Here is a 20,041-nt window from a genome sequence, read left to right on the forward strand (position 1 = left end):
CTGAGCACGAGACGGGTTGCCAGTGCGCACTTTTTTTGTTATCAACACGCATTTTTAATCACTAATTACAGAATATTGCCATTCAGAATTTTGCAATTCAGAATTTTGTAATTTAGAATTTCGTTATCCAGAATTTTGAATTCCATAACTTTGATTCCCGGTGTTCCGACTTCCGGAATTATGAATGCAGAATTTCCAAAAAAGCAGAATTTTGACCCCAACCCATTCAGCTCTATCGTAATGACACAACTATGCAGTTAATTTAATTTGTTAATACTTTAAAGTTTAACATTTACATCAAAATTTACTGTATTAGTATTAGTGTTATCGGATTTTTTAACTTACGCAACCCATTTGGATGAGTTTAAATTTGCTTACCAGAGACAGCTATGTATACTTATCCATATTAATATTACAAATGCGAAAGTAACTCTGTCTGTCTGTCTGTTACTCTTTCACTCCTAAACGGCTGAACGGATTTTGATGAAATTTGGTATGATGGTAGATGATAACCTAGAAATGGTCATAGGCCATAAACATCGTTCTTAGGGGGTAGGAATAAGGCAGAAAACTGAATTGAGTTTGTGATTTTTTATGGTTTTTGCTGGGAGTTTTGCTCTATCATGCCTAAACGGCTGAACGGATTTTGATGAAATTTAGTTAGTAGATAGATAGTACTTAGTTACATTTCTATTATTAGGTAGTTAAGGCAGAGAACTTAAAACACAGAGAAGGTGCAGGTTCGATGTCGAACATTTTATAGGATTGTAGTACGGAATTCACCTCACAACCACAGAATGTGTGAAATGTTAACATTTTTAACAGTTCTCTCACATACTCAAACAGAGAATATGAAGAGAAATAGATATATGTATTTTCGGCATACAATGACATGGCTCAAGCAGAGAATATCGAAGAAAAATAAGTTTTTAATATTCCACTTTTAATAATTTTTTTTAATAATACTAATAAATATTTTTGTATTAAATTTCTTACTAATAGAAATTAAATTTATCACAACAATATACATACATATATGTACATACGCACTGATCTGCATATTCATACATTCATATATACTTATGTATATGTACATATATTTGTACAGCGCACGCTCGCTAATGTGAACACTCTATAGTTCGAACACCCCATAATGTGAACAGACTTTTTTATGCATTGACTACTCTATAATGTGAACAAACCCAAAAGGCTCTATAATATGAACAAAAGACGTTAAAGTATTTGAATGTAGTTTACACTGATCTCAGCTTTTTCTGAATTTGGAGAATCCCCTAATTGTAGAATAAGACTCTCATTTGTATTGCATATAATGCGTAGAATACTTCAGTTGCAATTTTGTATTCGCGTGGAGTGTTTCGTTTTAGATTTTCTGTTAAAAATGAATTCTAAAAAACACCCCGTTTTTTGACATTGAAGCAAAAAGCTGATATTCTCGATTCTTTAAAAAGAGGCTCATCTATGACGTTTTTAGCAAAGAAATATAATGTTGCTAAATCAACAATTTGAGGAATCAAAGCAAAAAAACAAGTGATTTTAAAGTTCGTGAGCAACACATACTCGGGACCTGGACAAAGAAGAACTCTGCGTCCTTCAGAGCTGCCCAAAATGGAGAAAGCCCTTTATCGTTCGTTCATCAAAATGCGGAATAAAAACTGGCCAGTAAGTGCCTTAATGTTGAAAGAAAAGGCCAAAGTACTGCATGCACAAGTAAAGGAAAATGAATCTAACTTCAACGCTAGTGATGGATGGCTTCAAGGATTTAAAAAAAGGTACGGTATTCGACTGCTGCAAATATCAGGCGAAAAACTATCTTCACTACCTCAGTTCGTGGATCCATATAAGGAAAAACTTAAGGCTAAAATGGCCGAACTGGAGCTGTGTAACGACCAGTTATATAATGCTGATGAGTCAGGCTTATTCTGGAAACTTCTGCCAGAAAAAACGTACGTGTCCAGCATGGAAAAGAGAGCCTCAGGCGTTAAGTCGGAAAAGCAGCGAATCACGTTTTTATGTTGCTCAAACGCCACTGGATCTCATAAACTGAAACTTTTGGTAATTGGAAAGGCAAAGAATTCACGCTGCTTTAAAAACTTTCAATGCCCCACAGACTATAATAGCTCCAAATCCGCCTGGATGACGTCGGCTGTTTTCAAGGAATGGTTTCATGAGTCCTTCGTTCCACAGGTGAGGATTTATTTTGTATTTTGTTAACTTTTTTCTTTTAAATTTGTTGTTTAGGTAACGTCATTTTTAAAGGAGAAAGGTTTGCCAATTAAAGTTCTACTCCTAATCGACAACGCTCCTTCTCACCCAAATGAAGCTCAGCTGACAACGGAGGATGGACAAATTTTGGCAATGTTTATGCCACCAAACGTTACTCCCCTCATCCAACCAATGGATCAAAATGCCATAAAGATCACAAAGTTGCATTACAGAAACAGCCTTTTAGCCTCAATAGCAGCTACAAACTCCAATTTACTCGATTCGATGAAAAAAATGACTTTACGAAGAGCTATAAATCTTTTGGATGCCGCTTGGAGTCGTGTCAGCGAAGTAACATTAGCTAATTGCTGGAAATATATTTTAAATTTTACCGCAGGTGATGACGATCCCGAAGATAGTGTTCCGCTCGCAGTTTTAAACGAAAAATGGGGAGCTGGACTTCGCGCCTTGATGAGCAATACCGCCGATCTCCTTAACAGTTTGAATGCTGAGGTTTGTTCGTTTTCGCAGAATCGCATAAAGATATGCAGGTTATTGAAAATGATTTTCTTATTAACCATTTCAGGCTGAATTAACGCTACCAGGCGTTCATGAATGGAACGAAGATATTGAAGATGATAATGCAAATGACGAGCATGAAGAAGAAGACGATTCCGATGAAGGCAGCGTATCGGAGGTAGAGGAGAAAATTAAGCGGACTGAAGCAGTTGAAATTTTCAACAAGGCGATAAGGTGGGCTGGTCATGAAGACGTCGATCCAAATGATATAAATGTACTAAGACGTCTAAGAGAGAAAGCTGTGCTCCAACTTTTAGAAACACAGAAGATACAGAAAAAGTTAACTGATTTTTTCAAATAAAACCTAGATTTTGTATAATATGTATTATGTAAAAATGTATATGTATGTAATGAAAACATGAATAAAATGTTAATTCCAATATATAAATACGTACTATTCTATTCTTTTGGAGCATTCCATAATGTGAACTCTTTCGATAATGTGAACTGCCTTGGTTTTAATTAGGTCAGATTATCGAGCGTGCGCTGTATACACTTCCGAACAAATAATGCACAAGCGTTTGTATGCTACATACATATGCGCAGCGTTTGAAAAACTACGCTACTCTCGTAGCATTTCATTTTACTCTTGCTACCGCTCTCACTTTGTCGGGAGCCACAGCGTAGCCTTAGTATAACAATGTAAAGTATGTGCTCTACTCTGCTCCGAGTTTTGTTAGGTAAAAAACTATAGCTGGAGCGGGAGCAAAAAATTAAATTCTGCGCTATGCTCTGGCGTAGCGGTAGAAAAAAATTGGGAGCGGTAGCACAGCAGAGCAAATGAAAATTTTCATGTGCTACAGCTCCCGAATGTGTTTGTTTGTTTTTGTTTTTTTTTTTTTTGCTATTTTCTGGCATTTACAAGTATGGTACAAGTTGGTATATAAAAGAAAATCGTTTATAACTCAAGAATGGCTGAACCGATTTGGCTTAAAATTGGTGGGGAGATAGTTTAGAAGCAGGGTAAGGACTTAGGATACATTTTATCTCTTTATACTAAATTTTAATACAGCTCATAAATACAAAAATTATATTTCAAATCGTAAGCATTTGTTCAAAATTTATGTAAGAATCATTTGAAAATTTTAATAATTCAAAAATAGAACGAAATAAGTAAAAATTTTCATTTCCAAACATGCTTAGTATATGGGTTATACTGATTTTGCTTCTTAACCAGGTAGTTTTTTTTTTTAAGACGAGCCCGTCCGATATATTTAATATCACAACAAAAAATGGCATTTGAATTTTCATCGTCAAGGCACTGCGGATACTTTGCTAGATTATGGGTCAAGGACGCAAATGCATTCATAACAAACCAAACGCGATATCTAACATAAAGATATAACGGAATAATTGGAGTGTTGATAAAAAGGTTTATTATAATTTTAGATATATAGAAATCTTTTCGATTCTTTGCAATATATACATTGAAGTATGTATATGCGTACAATTTCAAACTGATTCTTCCTAAAAAATTATAAAATTACTAAATATTGGGAATGGTAGAATAGAACTGCAAATACGCAGTGCAATGGATTAAAACTGGTACTGGTAATCAGTAGATGAATATTAACCACGTGTACCTCTGATCTGTAGGAATTTAAAGATAAAAAACCAAGATTGTAGTGTATGGAATATTTTTACATGCCTCGGTCCAGTTCTTAATGTTAATATGTAGGGCTAAAATTTTCAGGGAATTTTTTTTTTTGGGGTATTTTCAAGGAAATTTCGTGACGGGACCGAACAAAATTAATAATTCAAAAAAATAAAAACACCCTAATGTATATAAAAAGGAGGAAAGTATATGCAGTTAAAATTAATTTCGAAAATTCATAGTAATTGAGTATTGTAATACATTTGGAATAGATGATGTTCTTGGTAATATAAAAATGGTAAATATTTTACATAATAAAAAAAAATTTTATAATTTATTCAATTATTATCTAATTTACTTTATTAATATATTTCCTAAAATATTTGAAATATTTTAGATTTATAAAGGCACTTGACGCAACAAGTGCCAAAATGATTTGCATAACATTGTTTTGTTTGAATTATTCAATTAATTCAAATATTATGCCAGAAAATAGCAAAAAGAAAAAAAACAACAAACACATGCGGGAGCTGTAGCACATGAAAATTTTCATTTGCTCTGCTGTGCTACCGCTCCCAATTTTTTGCTACCGCTACGCCAGAGCATAGCGCAGAACTTAATTTTTGCTCCCGCTCCAGCTATAGTTTTTTACCTAACAAAACTCGGAGCAGAGTAGAGCACATACTTTACATTGTTATGCTAAAGCTACGCTGTGGCTCCCGACAAAGTGAGAGCGGTAGCGATAGCATAGCAATAATTTTAGAAATTTTGCTGCTACGGAGTAGTAAATGAGAACCCTGCATATGCGTACACATGTGAATATGTGACCAACAAAAAATTGAAGCATTGTTCTACAAAAACAACAATTGTCTAAATAGCAGAAGCATCAAAAGTCAATATGGCAGCCGAATTGCGGAAGCCCAAATGTAGTAAATTTTACAACAAAAACGATTTCATTCATAATCGCAGGCGCAAATTCTACAAGCGACCTCGCTTCATTCATAAAAACAGACGCCGTAACATCTCCCCGAGCATGCCTTTGCCAACAAGAGTCTTTTCGCGACGATGGCAAAAGCTAAAAATCATAAATTGAACAACTTTTTGATGTTTCTTCACAGAAAGAAGTAAGAAAAGTGGCAACATAGCTCTTGTCGATTTATAATATTTGTCAATTCTAAAGTATTTTTCCGTGGCTGGCAAAAATCTGCGTCGATATGTATGCACGCTCATACATATGCATACATATGGCTTGTTGGCGAAGTTGTTACAGCGGCAAGGGAAGCGGTGACAATCGGCGGCCATTCGTTTATTTTTTTCGGGACAGCTTGGATTTTCTGCCAACAACACAATGTTGTGACGCCTTGTCGTCGCGTCAATGGTTCGACAAAAGCATATTTCTATACTTAAACAAAATTATTTCATCCATTGTGTATTTCTTTCATGCATAACCAACCATAATTAGGACAACGCAATACAAGTGTCAATGGTGGTGTTGGTGGTAAGCGCTTGAAAAGTCAAGATGAGTTCGTTCGAATCTCGACAGAATTTATTTTTAATTTTTGCCTTTTATTCTTCCATGAGAATAAATTGTAAATAAGAATTTTTCATTCTTTTTTCATTTTTGTTGAGCTGCCGCCACAGTTGCAACATTTCTTCTAAGCAGTTTTGCCATAGTGACGAGAAATAGTTTATGGGCAGCGACGCTTGTGCGGGAAGATGTGTTGATACTATGTTTTTTCACAGGCGTATGAACATTTGTAAGTATCAACATATGTATGTATGTATTATGCTTCGAAAGCTTGCGTGCGTATGCCATAGAATTGGTACGAATATGAAGGTATTAATTTTTTTTTGAAGAAATGAAAGGAAAGACGTGTTTATATGAGCACAATTCAGTTCAATTGGCACATCTTCTTTTTGTAATATTCGAAATAAATATAACTTTTTTGAAATAATTTAAAAATTAAAAAATAAAATTAAACTACTTTTTATTTAATTTTTCACGACTTTGTAAAAAATATTGAAATTTTTACCATTTTTCTGAAAAAAATGGCTCATATGATAAAAAATAATCACGCATATGTGACTCAGAGAATGCTTCTTTACATTCTTTGTGTGACTTTGTATATTTTTCTTCAAAGTATTTCTCTTTAATCATTCTCGCATGAATTCAGTCGTTTTACATATATTTCTGCCAGAGAATTGCTCATTTCGGCTAAATAGCAGCGAGAATGGTGAATTCCGTACTTCAATCTTATAAGCTCTGTTAGCCGTCCAATCGAACATCATACAGAATTCAATTTGCACCTTCTCTATGTTTTAAGTTCTCTGGTTAAGGTAGCTGTTAGATGTAAGTATTTTCTTAACCAATAATTCAAATCTCTAGGTTTACTCAGATACGTACATAGTATTCTTTATTTTTGCAGTCGCTTTCATTTGTTAATTCTCAGTGTAGGTTAAGTGTTATTTAGCTCATATCAGGATGTGGTTTTAGGTATAAAAGGTTTGTCAGGTGCATAGTTCTTTAGGTTCAATACGTTATTGATTGATTTAGATATTTAGGTTTTAAGTAAAAAGGTTTGCTTTATCGAAGTTTTTATAAAGAATTGTCTTACGTTGTAGTTTTTAAAACTACCGTTTTTTTAATTATTGTTTTCGATATGCCACGCAAACGTAAATCCAATCTAAGTCGTAGTCCTAGCAGAGCTCGAACTGCAAAAGTTGCTAGAAGCCAAGAATCTGAAGAGCAGGCTCAGACGCGTCAGATGTTAGATTCTCAGCGTCATGCGACTCAAAGCCCGTAGAACCTTAGATGCTGAGCACCACGCATCTCAAAGGGGCTCTGAGACGTTAACAAAGACTCCGGCCGTCAGACCCTGGATGCTGAACGCCACGCATCTCAAAGAGCTTCTGAGACAGTGGAACAGACTCAGACACGTCGAGTTTTAGATGCCGAACGTCATACGCAATTGATTGCGGCAGAGACTGACGAAGATTCACAAAGACGACGTCTTTTGAATGCTGAACGGCAGGCAGAAAGAAGACGTACGTTTTCAATGAGTACGTGGGAGGCATTTAATGGTGCCGCTCTTGAGTATGACCCTTTGATCGACTACGTTAATCACCGATTGTTTATGATTGAGAGAATGGATAAAAAATGCAGATATTGTGAAGCACTGAAATGGAAAGAAGAAATGGGTATGTGCTGTTCTGGTGGAAAGGTTAAAATTCAATTACTTGGCGAGCCAGAGGAACCTCTTAAATCTTTACTTTTATACGACAGTAACGAATCGCGCCGGTTTTTAAGCAGGATTAAAAAGTATAATTCTTGCTTTCAGATGACGTCATATGGTGTAGATAAGGAGGTCGTAATGCCTGGATTTTCACCTACTTTTACCATCCAAGGACAGGTGTATCACAGGATTGGTTCCTTACTTCCCGCAAATAATGAACAACCATAGTTTTGCAACTTTATTTCATGGGCGATGAAGAAAACGAAGCTGATCGCAGGTGTCAAAATATACAAGGAATCGAAAGGGATACTGTTTTAAAAATCTATAGAATGTTGCATGAACATAATCGCCTTATCAATACTTTCAAAACAGCACTAGAAAGAATGCCGGGAGAGGATTATTGGTTTGTGATGCACCCCGATCACACACAAAGTGGGGAACATGAAAGGCGGTATAATGCACCGTTAATAAATGAAGTCGCAGCCATGGTTACAGGCGAACAGTTTGCTTCCCGTGATATAGTTTTACAGGCCCGAGATGACACATTAACCAGGGTGCCTGATATTCATAAATTTTATGATGCGTTATAATATCCGATCATATTTATTAAGGGACAAGAGGGGTACCACTTTCAATTTCCTCAAATTAATCCTGTAACAGGTCTTCCCTTGCATAACAAAATGCTTTCATGCATGGATTTTTACGTCTACAACATGATGATACGAGAAAACAACTTTAACATTTTACAAAGATGCAAGCAACTGGCCAATCAGTTTTACGTTGACATGTACGTTTAAGTTGAAAGCGAGAAGTTACGGTACATATCATTAAATCAAACTAAACTAAGAGCAGAGAATTACATCCATCTTCAAGACGCTGTGGCAAATGACGCTAATTTATATCCAAATTACTTAGGTCGCATGGTCATTTTACCGTCTTCAATTGTAAATAGCCCGCGGTACTTACACGAATATACTCAGGACGCATTTGTTTATGTTCGTACACATAGTTGCCCTGACTTATTCGTCACCTTTACTTACAACCCAGCCTGACCAGAAATAGTCAATGAGTTGATGCCAGGGCAAAGCGCAATAGATAGACATGATGTAGTCGCAAGAGTCTGTAGACTAAAAGTTAAAAAACTAATGGATGTGATTAATAAAGGCCGATTGTTCAGAGAAGCGCGCTGCTTTATGTACTCTGTCGAATGGCAGAAACATGGACTGCCACATGTCCATATATTATTGTGGTTAAAAGATAAGTTACGACCCGATCAAATATATAACATAATCAGCGCTAAAATACCGGATCCTAACATTGACAAAACTATCCATGACATTATTGTAAAAAATATGATTTACGGTCTATGCGGACCCGAAAATCCACAGTGCCCCTGCATGAAAGACGGAAAATGCACAAAAAAATTTCCTCGCAAGTTAGTGACAGAGACCGTTCACAACGACCACGGATACCCGCAGTATCGTAGAAGAGCGCCAGCAGACGGAGGTCGAACAGCAACCGTGAAGCTCCGAAATGATAGCTACGTTACGGTTGATAATAGTTGGGTAGTCCTCTATTCACCAATTTTATCAAAAATGTTTAACGCCCACATAAATGTTGAGGCATGCAGTACAGTACGCGCCATCAAATATATCTGCAAATATAAGTATAAACAATGGTAGTGATCAAGCTATTTTCAATTTTAGAAATACTGATCTTGCGAATCCTGTAGATGAGGTACAAACTTATCAGTCTGGTCGGTATGTCAGCAGCAACGAAGCCGTGTGGCGTCTGTTAGAATTTCCGTTGCACGAAAGGCATCCCACCGTGACACATCTCAGGGTGCATTTAGAAAATGGTGAACGCTTTTATTTTAATGAACACAATTTCCACGAACGAATAACTACTCCGCCAAAAACCTGCTTTTTTGATCTTTGTATCAGAGATGAGTTTGCAAAAACTTTTCTTTATGTCGAGGTGCCGAGGTATTATACTTGGTATGCAAGTAGGAAAACTTGGAAACGCCGAATTCAAGGTACTTTTGTTCAGGATTGGCCTGGCGTCAAATCTGGAGATGCTTTAAGACGAGTTTACACAGTTCTTGTTAGTAACATGGAATGTTTTTTCTACGCATGCTTTTACAAAATGTGCGTACAATCTCTTTCAATGATCTAAAAAAATACAACACACAAGATCATTCTATATTTCGAGAGGCATGTGAGGCAAGATGATTACTGGAGAATGATAACTATTGGGAAGTGACACTGGAAGAAGCTGCTCAATGTAGATCAGCAGGCAAGATGAGAGAGCTATTTGCTGTATTAGTAGCGACAAAAAAGCGGATAAATACAAAAATTATATGACGGACGATATATTGCACAGATTACGTGAGCAAAATGCCAATGTCACGTACAGTGATTTAATGAGGGTCTGACAAAAATTGAAGAACAAGTTAAAACAATTTTTGGAAAGGATTTATCAGATTATGGAATGAACAGACCACAGAGAACCGAGGAAATCAGTAGCGATTGAATACGGGAACTAGATTACGATACTGCTGCCTTACAACAACAATTAACAGAGTCTGTTCCACGTTTGAACCCAGAACAATGGTTAGTATTTGACAATTGTTTAAATGACTTAAGCATCTCCTCGCATGTATACCCCACTCTACCTGGGAAAAACTGGCGCACCCTAGCAAGACAGCTTAATACACCACATCCGATGGCACCATACACTTACATCACCACACCACACCAACACAACTCACCACACCTGTACCCACTCAACAAAAAGGATGGACATCGGGATGGGACTTACAATTCGTTTTAAACCATTCGAGCAACACTTTCGTTCATACACTGCGCCGCGTCGACACCTCACGCTAATCTCCTTCAATTACAAAAAGTCAACCACGATCCGTGTCCACTCGATCTAAAGCAGTGATAAATCGTTCCCGGAATTGGAGTGTCGCCGCATCGCCCGTCGATATCATTTTTAATGAGTTTATACATATGTATAATAAAATCAATGAATTTAAATAAACTTGTTGAAAATCCCAACATGTACAAAATTAAACGGACATTTTTATTTCATTTAACGCAGTGGTGAGTGCTCCCCAATATATCTAATATACATTTAAATAACAATGTTGTCAAAAAAATCGAAGATGGCGAAGGTGGTTTGTTATTTTTGGATGCTCCTGGATGTACGAAAAAACCTTTCTTTCAAACTTGCTTTAAGCCCAAATCCGAAAAGATGAAGGAATTGCTGTAGCAGTTGCCTCTTCCGGATAGGCCCCCACTCTGCTCAATGGTGGTCTGTCTACAAATATGAGAGTGCAACTACACAATGTGGTACAATCTAAACAATATGCTGCTGCTCTTCTTAAAATTGCAGAAGATCGTATGGCAAAGGATGCTAATGGCATGATTACATTGGATCGTGAATTCTGCAATGTTGTGCATAATCCAGATGATCTAAATAACTTCGTCTATAGCGAACTGCTAACTAATATGAGGAATAGAGAAGGTTTATGTGAAAGAGCAATTTTAGCGCCGACGAATGAAATGGTGGGACAGATAAACGAGCAAATTATGTCACACGTGGGAGGTGATATTGTCGAGTTTTTCTCTGTAGACACTGTAATGGATACTAAACAAGTAACATCATACCCTGTAGAATTTCTTAATTCTTTAGAACTGTCGGGAGTACCTTCACACAAACTGAGGCTGAAAGTAGGCGTTCCTGTCCTTTTGATGCGGAATTTAGATGCAGACTGTGTAATGGCAGACGGTTGCAAGTAACACACCTCGGTCGCAATATTGTAAAAGCAATCATTATGACTGGAATGGCAAAAGGAGAGAATATTTTAATCCCCCGTATACCCATAATTCCGACAGATTTGCCATTCCAGTTTAAAAGATTACAGTTTCCGCTGAAAATTGCATTCGCTATGACGATAAATAATGCTCAGGGGCAAACATTAAAAGTAGCCGGCATTAATTTAGAAAAGAGTTGTTTTTCTTACGGACAATTATACGTGGCTTGCTCACGTGTTTCAAGTACAAAAATGTACTACAGTTAAAAGGCCTCTTATTTTTAGCTTCCTACATTATTATACTACTTACATTAAGTTAGTACTTCCTACGCAGACGATGTTGCGGATGTCACACTGTCTAACATCGGGGGTTGGCAGGTAGGTAGTTAGTAGTATTTTAAACCGATTTAGATTATTTACTTTTTATATATATTTACTAAGGAAACATTCGGAGCTATCCATTATTTGCTTAGGTTGCTTTTGAAGAAATTTTGATGTGAAGTTAAGGACTGGGACATTGTTGCAGGGGGACTTACAGCCGGGAGAAAACGAAAAAACTTATGCGGACGAAGTCGCGGGTAAAAGCTAGTCTGCCTATATACAGAATTTATAAGGATTAATTAATCGTTAATGTCCTTGCTTTAGTGTTCGCACACCACTTAATGTGAAACAAAGATTAATAATGTGTTACTATAATTAGAAAATACTACAAAGATTACATAGTATTACCCTTAATCCCCCTATATGAGTATATATTATAATATATACTACATATAAATATTTTAACTCATATTAATATTTACATATACAGTACATAAAAATTAACACCGATTGGTTAAGTTTTGAATTAAAACTGATCCAGTATTGCATACAAACTTTTAATCTTGCTTGACAGTTATTATTTACATTCAATGGCTAAATTGTTTATTGACTAGTCGATATCATAATTGATACTTTGGTGGTCTTAAGAAAGAATGAAAATGCGTATTAAGGGGCTATACCAGTGTGACACTTTCAAAAAAAAAATTTTTTTTTTGCTTTTTCGATAGCTTATATATTCAAAAATATCCTGTGAAATCGGCGAGGTCGTATTTTAAATAGTTTTTGAATGGCAGCGTTCTAAATAGCGACCGCTCAGAGGTGCAAACATATATAAGTGAAACTTTAAACGCGACATTATAACTCAACGAGAAATTAACCGATCGACTTCAAATTAAAACTGGATATAGTTGAATACATTTGCTATACAATAGACTACGATCTTTTTGATTGGCTGAAAATTGTCAATTTGGCATTAAAAAAACCACAATTTTTTTCGTAAAAAAACGATTTTTTTTTTCAAAATGGCGCCATTTTCTTAATTTTTGATATTTTTCAAAGATCGTAGTCCATTGAATAGAAAATATATTTAAGTTTATTAAACATTTTGAATTTTTTTGTTTTAGCTACTCAATCGACCGGAATCATGCCAGCAGTTGAGGCACTTTTTTTTGGCACTTCCGCAGACAGCACATTACTCCGTTATTTTTCAATATTTTTGTAAAATTTTTTTTTTTAATATAGCTAAAAATATACTTTATTACGTCCATAGAACGTCGAAACATTCAATCTAGTACTTTCTTTTAAAAAAATTCACGAAAATCGCCTAATTTTTCATGCGTCACACTGGTATAGCCCCTTAATCAAAAAGTATCCATTTCAATTCCATTAGTTAAATATATTGGATGGAACCGCTGCTCCATTCTGTTTTCAAAAACTGTTTACAGCCGATTGAAAATGCTTAGTAATAAAAAAAGTATGAATTTCATTTCTTTAATGGTATTGAAATTGATTTAATTAAATCTAGTGATGAAAACATGGTTTCATGGTAGGTTAGGTTAGGTTAGATGGCTGATCAAAGATCGCACGTGGACTAATAAATGTTGTCCTTTGTGAAGCCATTGAAAAATCGAACTCCCGTGTCCGAACTTAGAGATCTGCAAACCGCTTAGTAGCCAAAACAAATTAGCAAAGGCGCTTAATTTCTATGCCCGCCAGATCGGTGGGATGACGGTATGTGTCCCCAAGTGTCTAAGTATTGATCTCCCAAAAGCAGGGTAGTCAAGGAGGAAGTGCTGGCTAGTTTCTACCGCATCTTCTGCAAGCGGAGTCCGGTAAGACTTCCAGTCTTACAGCATGTATGCCAATAGGGCAGTGGCCCGTCAAGAGCCCCGTCACCTGCGATCTATCCTAGGCCAAAAGGCTTTTGCGACCGAGCAGGTACCAATGCTGGGCCAGCGCTGACCAAGCAGCCGCGAAGCCCAGCTATCCAGTATCCATTCTACCGCCAGAGACAATGACGCCAGACACTCTTCGACTCTCTTTGGCTTCATGGTAAGTAAACGTTATTTTGTTTAGGATTCATTAAATCCTCTTTTTTTTAATTAAACGTTCACATTAAGTATGTAACTTTTCAATTCTATTCATCACGATAGTCAAAGTGTTCTACAAATTTTCACAATCTATTTCATTTCTTTTGTTTTTTATGATCTTATGCCATCTGTAATCATATGTACATATGTATAAAAATATTTATTTAAACTACTGTTAACAAAACATAGTAAGACTGTTTTATTTAAACAGCGCGCGAAAACTCATGCGTCGAAATAATTTCTAATTTGCTTTGACTGTCAATGGCATCTGTGCCAAATGTCCACCAAAATAATGATTAGTGTTCCATTAAATTTTTGTGTGGAATCAAATTTCTGGTACCGAGTAAGTGTTTTTCAATTGGTACAAATTAGTAAAGTCGAGGACGTTCAATGAAATAAAGGATTAGGTGATTAAGAATCAACGATTAACAGCCAGAGATCTAATTGGAATGGTCGGAATATCGGGAGGATCAGTGAAAACTAATCAACCAATGGAAAGATTAAATAAATTGGTACCAAAATTCACAATTTTTTTTCGGAAAAAACGTCGTTATGCGACACTTCTGTGAAACAATGCTTTTACTACCTGTTAACAGTTTTCTTTGATTATCGAATAGTGGTGCACTCCGAATTTCTTCCGACCGGCAAAACTGTCAATAAAGAATACTATTTGAGCATTATGCGTAGTTTGCGCGAAGCTATTTGTAAAAAGAGGAGAGAGATTATGGAACCACAACTCTGGGTTTTTGCACCATCATATTCGCCTGATTTAGCTCCGTGTGACTCGTGTTCTAAGCGTTGGGAATCAACACAAAAAAAAACAGAAAAAAGGAAAGCGCCGGAAACTTGCTTTTATGACAGCAGTCAGAACAACGTAGTGCTGCCAGATTACAAATAGCTACAACTTGGCCTAAGACATCTATTGACTTATTCAATCATTCAGTTTCCTCTAAAAATTTATAGTCGGTGCTATAATCATTTCACATGCGGTTATTTTGAATCTCAGTGTTGCCTTCTACGTCCATATCGTCCACACCCTGTTCTGGCTCCAAACGGTTCTTCATGTCACTTGTATCAATCATATTATTATATGGCAGTTGAGTGACTTGACAATTTTCAACATCTGTCACTACATATCTGTCAAAACCCAATTGCTTAATACATATGGACTTGTACTTAGGAAATAATTTCTTATTTTTACGTTTAGTAATATCTAAATGTTTTAATACTACCAAGTCTCCCACTTCAAACACTTTTAGTTGGCCTATGGTTCGTTAGAAGTTCCTCATAATGTGCAACTGAGACTTTGTAATGAAAATTTCAGCTTTGTTCCTTAAATCTTCAGAGTTTTGATAGATTTAGAGTAAATACTAGACGGTATTCAGTTAACCAATCGACTTGCTCTCCCCTTTGCAATTAACTGGGAGTTTGTTTATTGGCGCAGCGTAGTATTGTTTATATCGTTTAGTTAGCTTTTTCTTCCCATCGACATGATGGATGTTGCTATCATTGCATTCCTCTCAAAAATCTTCAAATTCATTGAAAGTGTAGAGCTGATCTGTTCTCCGTTTACTTATGACGCTTCGAGGACGACTGTAGTCTACAAAGTTCTTCTTAAGCACACACGAGCTAATATTCACAGTATACAGCTTTACAAATTTGGTAAAAGCGTCCACATGTTTATGTTTCGAGTTCATAGATTCAAAAGGCCCGAACTGATCTGCTTTGGAATGCTATATAGGTTTCGCTTGTTAGTTCTGGGTGAGCCAAAGTAATATATATGTACATTTCAAAAAATTGCGAATAAATTTATTTGTGAAAGGTAATAGTGCTTTTGGATTTGATTTGCCCACTAATCAACTCCTTGGTGGCCACATTCTTCGTGTACTGTTCTCATTACACTTTCTTCCATTTCTGCCGGCTGCTTTCGTCAAATATGCAACTGAGTGATATTTATTATCATTTTTTCTACGTTGTAATATTGCAATATACCTACCGGAATTCACGTTTGTGTTATGTAGCTCTGTTTCACGCTGTGGATCAAGTATACAGAGTACGGCTGGCTCCAGTTTAAAAGTTGGGCGTCAACAGAACTGCTACAACCTCAACTGAATCTGACAAAATAGTAAAATTGTGGACCAATTCGTATTCACGAAATGTAAATTTACATATCAAAATATCATGAATCCTTATTTGTTGACATATTACCGATTTCACGATATTGCGTCAATTATGGTTAACGCTGAGTTTTACTGATTGTGGTACGTAAGGCCGTTTTATGAAACTAATGGGACTGCCAATAGCAGCAAAGCAGCTTTAAGGTCCTCATACGAACGCACTGCAGCAAAATTAATGTATCTTTTAGCGTGGCAAACTATTAAAACTCCGAGCCGTCAAATTTTTTCATCAGTGCATCAATTAGCTTGGTTAAGTTCCCGTTGTAGCTCGATCAGTTTGCGTGGTCTCCTTACCAAAATTAATACCTAATGTATTGATAACTTTCTGGCCTGTGAGTATATTTGCCATATATTTGTGTACACTGCTAGCCAGTTGCTACAGAGTAATATAGTTTTGATCACCTAACAGTTGTACGTAACACCTAAAACTAAGCAAGATAGATATAGGATTATATATATAATATTTAAATGATCAGGATCACGAGAAAAGTTCAAATGCGGTTGACTGTCTGCCTGTCCATACGTCCGTCCCACACTGGTCGATTTCATAAGTCAAAAATAAAAAAGTAAAAGTTTTAAATTTACCACTGTTTGTATCAAAGCTATTTTTTAAAAAAGCAATAAAACTAACGGTAAAGGCATTTTTGCTCTATCCCATTCGTACACGCTATGAAAAGCGAGAGAAGTGAGACAATAGAAACACGCGAGCTGTGAAGCGAAAATACAAGGAGCTTTCCAAAGTAAACAGGACTTTTTGAATCTATATGTCGACTGGTGGGTTAGAATCTGCTATCTTTATCGATTGTCCAGTAGAATATTATGACATTTCATTTATTGGAAGTGAAGTTATTGCGTTTGAAGTGTCAGTATGTTTGTATTATCGGTGCGAAAATGAGCTTCGAATAAAGAGCCAACATTAAATTTTGTTTTAAAATTGGTAAAACTTTCACCGAAACGTGTCAATTGATGAAACAAGTTTATGGCGATGATTGCCTATTCTGTAGCAGAGTGCAAGAGTGCTATTAAAGACTTAAAAGAAAGAAGTATACAAGCCTTGTATTACTTAACATACTTTTCAGAAAAAGGTATTTGACTGTTAAATGATTTTAGAAAGAGAGTAATAACTCTTTAATTAACTTACAACAAATGAAATCATAACTTCTCCTTAACCGATTTCTTTGAAATTTGATAAAAAATCTTTGTTATATGTGGTTGCCTTCCGCTTTTTTGCTTTTTTTTCAATGCTTATTAAAAGTGTTACAGTGATCAGATTTAGTAATATATTCGCCGTTTCGCCCCTTGTAGAAGCCCCTCTCCTTATTTGCGAAGAACTCGGACAGCTACTTTTCAAAAGCCTCTTTTGAGTTCAACTTTACACCAACAAGGGCGTTCGCAATGGACAGAAACAGGTGGCAATCACTTGGCGCCAGGTCCGAGCTATATGGTGAATGCGATAAAACATCCCATCCGATCTCCGGTATCTTCTGACGAGTCATCAACGAAGTGTGTGGTCTGGCGTTGTCCTGGTGAAACACTACACCCTTCCTGTTGGCCAATCCCGGACGTTTCTGGTCGATCGCCTGCTTCAAGCGGTCTAGTTATTCGCAGTAGATGGTAGAATTAAGCGTCTCGCCATATGGGAGCAGCTCATAGTGGATGATTCTCTTCCAATCCCACTAAACACACAGCAAAACCTTCCCGGCCGTCAATCCCGGCTTGGCCACTGTTTGGGACAATTCACCGGCCTTCGACCAGGACGGTTTTCGCTTGATATTGTCGAATGTGAACGATTTTTCAACGCCAGTCACCATCCGCTTCAAAATGGGTCGAGATCATTCCGTTACAGCAGCATATCGCAGCTGATTTGGTCCAGAAGGTTTATTTGCGTCAAATCATGCGACACCCAAACTTCAAGCTTTTTTGTGTTACCAGCCTTCTGCAGATAGTTTAAAATGGTTTGGTGACTAACTCTAACTCTATGTTTTCCATGATTTGATCGACATTCGTCGTCACAAGTTTTCTGCCATCTGGCTACACCATTAATCTCTCCGAACGTTTCTCTAGCGCATTTGCCTTTAGCGAAGGAAAACTTTAAAATAGCGCGAATTTCAGCGTTAGAGAACTCCTTGTTTACACGTCTATAACTATTGAACGCAATATCCAAACTAATCATGCATAGCATCGTTTTGTAGGTTATGTCAAGGCCTTTCAAAGATGTATAGTATTGCCAGATACGAGGTCTGTAGAGCTTTATACATAGCCGCGAAATACAAAAGACAAAAAGGCGGAAGGTAGATATTTGACCACCTTATTCCATAACGCTCATAGAAAATGTTAATTTAAAGTACTTTTAAAAAATTCGAAAAGGCAAAACCCAGGGAGAAAAAAAAATTGTCTAGTCGACACCATTTTCTGAATTTTTTTCTTTGGCAATGGTCAATCCGATAGCGAAATTATTGCTAATGTACACTTTTTTTCAATTTGTTTAATTTAGCGTTGGAATCATGTCAACCAGAAAGCACTATGTTTTATAGAGCTCCCATTCTCCAGCTTTTAATTCGATGATTTTTTTTGCTACTAAATGTCAATAAAAATCATGCAAACAAGTAAGGAAGGGCTAAGTTCGGGTGCAACCAAAGATTTTATACTCTTCCAACTTGGAATAATCAAACCCCAGAGAAATACCTTAAATTGTAAAATGCCAACCACAGGATCGGAATCCAAGCAGTTTTATATGTATATACATATACTATACATAACTCATAAAATGACAGACACATAAAGTTTGTTAGAAAAGCGAAAACGATTATATGTAGTTTATAGAAGTTGGGGTAGTATCGACGAGATTTTTCCCAATAACACATACTATTAACATGTCACATACTAAAAAACTAATCATATAGAGTTTTGCTCACACTGTTATGAGTAAAACACGCTAGCTCATTTTCACTGAGATTACTCACATATTGAGCGATATATACGGTACAAATTCACTGGAGCTCTATAAGCTCGATTATCTTTATGTTAAGTATATGGGGGCTACGGGAAGTATTGGTCCAATTCAACCCATTTTTGACATACTGACATATTCCAAATATATATCTCACTTATTCGCCGATATTTTCTAACAAAAGTCAACTATAGTTACCGGGGTCTAAATATTTGGTACCTAGGGGCTTGAACAGCTTTTATTGGATTTATACAATTTTTAAGGACCATAAGGTTATGGGACCTTATGCAAGTATTTTAGCTATTTATATTGACTCATTAGGTCTATAAAAAATAAATTTTCAAATCAAAACACACTAAACTATTATAGTTTTTTTGGAATTTTTTGGGACACCGATGTCCCTATGGTCGATAAGAGATACGTTTCACTCAAACAACCTCAATTTTACTTTTACTAGGTTTTCTTGTGAGAATGGGGTAATAGGTTAATAAATACGCCTATATTATAGAAATACTGTTTATTAGTTATGATAATCAGCAAAACAATTTCTCTCATTGGTATAACATAGGTGAACGTTACACAGAACACACATTTTATTTGTTCGATTTTCTTTTTTATATTTCGCACAATTTGCACACCTCTTTCTGGTGGAGGATTTTTCCATGGGGTGCATCGATAATTGCCGCTTCACATATTTGCTCACTGCACTATTTTTTGTAGTAGGGACTCCACGTTGTCTAGTACTGTAGCCGTTTACCAAACTCCTGGCGACTACCTGTCTGAACTGTAAGGTGGACAGCAGGCTTCTCTTTAATTGCTTTTCACTGTGCAGCTTAGTATATATGGTATGTGCATTATTTACCGATATATCGAACAAATCGAAGAAAAGGCGAAGGTAGTACATTATCTTCGATCTATTTCATAGCACACCTTACGTTGATCCATAAGATCTACTCCACCCATATTTTTATTATAATGTGACACAATCCTAGGACATTTGGCATCAATTTTGTCGGCTGAACCAACTTTGCGGCGCTTTACGATGTCCGTTTCT

General features: G+C 36.3%; 2 protein-coding genes across 4 annotated transcripts in view; one reads left to right on the forward strand and one right to left on the reverse strand.

The window, feature by feature from the left end:
• LOC126764234 (acetylcholine receptor subunit alpha-like) overlaps positions 1 to 20,041 on the reverse strand; it is a 192,349-nt gene that overhangs the window by 122,019 nt on the left and 50,289 nt on the right. The window lies entirely within an intron of this gene.
• On the forward strand, positions 1,361 to 3,121 carry LOC126764068 (jerky protein homolog-like). Its single transcript, XM_050481835.1, has 3 exons — positions 1,361 to 2,205; positions 2,260 to 2,736; positions 2,810 to 3,121. Exons 1-3 carry the CDS (start codon positions 1,627 to 1,629, stop codon positions 3,101 to 3,103), a joined length of 1,350 nt encoding a protein of 449 aa, XP_050337792.1. The 5' UTR covers positions 1,361 to 1,626; the 3' UTR covers positions 3,104 to 3,121.

Source organism: Bactrocera neohumeralis, unplaced genomic scaffold, assembly GCF_024586455.1.
Source record: "Bactrocera neohumeralis isolate Rockhampton unplaced genomic scaffold, APGP_CSIRO_Bneo_wtdbg2-racon-allhic-juicebox.fasta_v2 cluster09, whole genome shotgun sequence".
NCBI lineage: Eukaryota > Metazoa > Arthropoda > Insecta > Diptera > Tephritidae > Bactrocera > Bactrocera neohumeralis.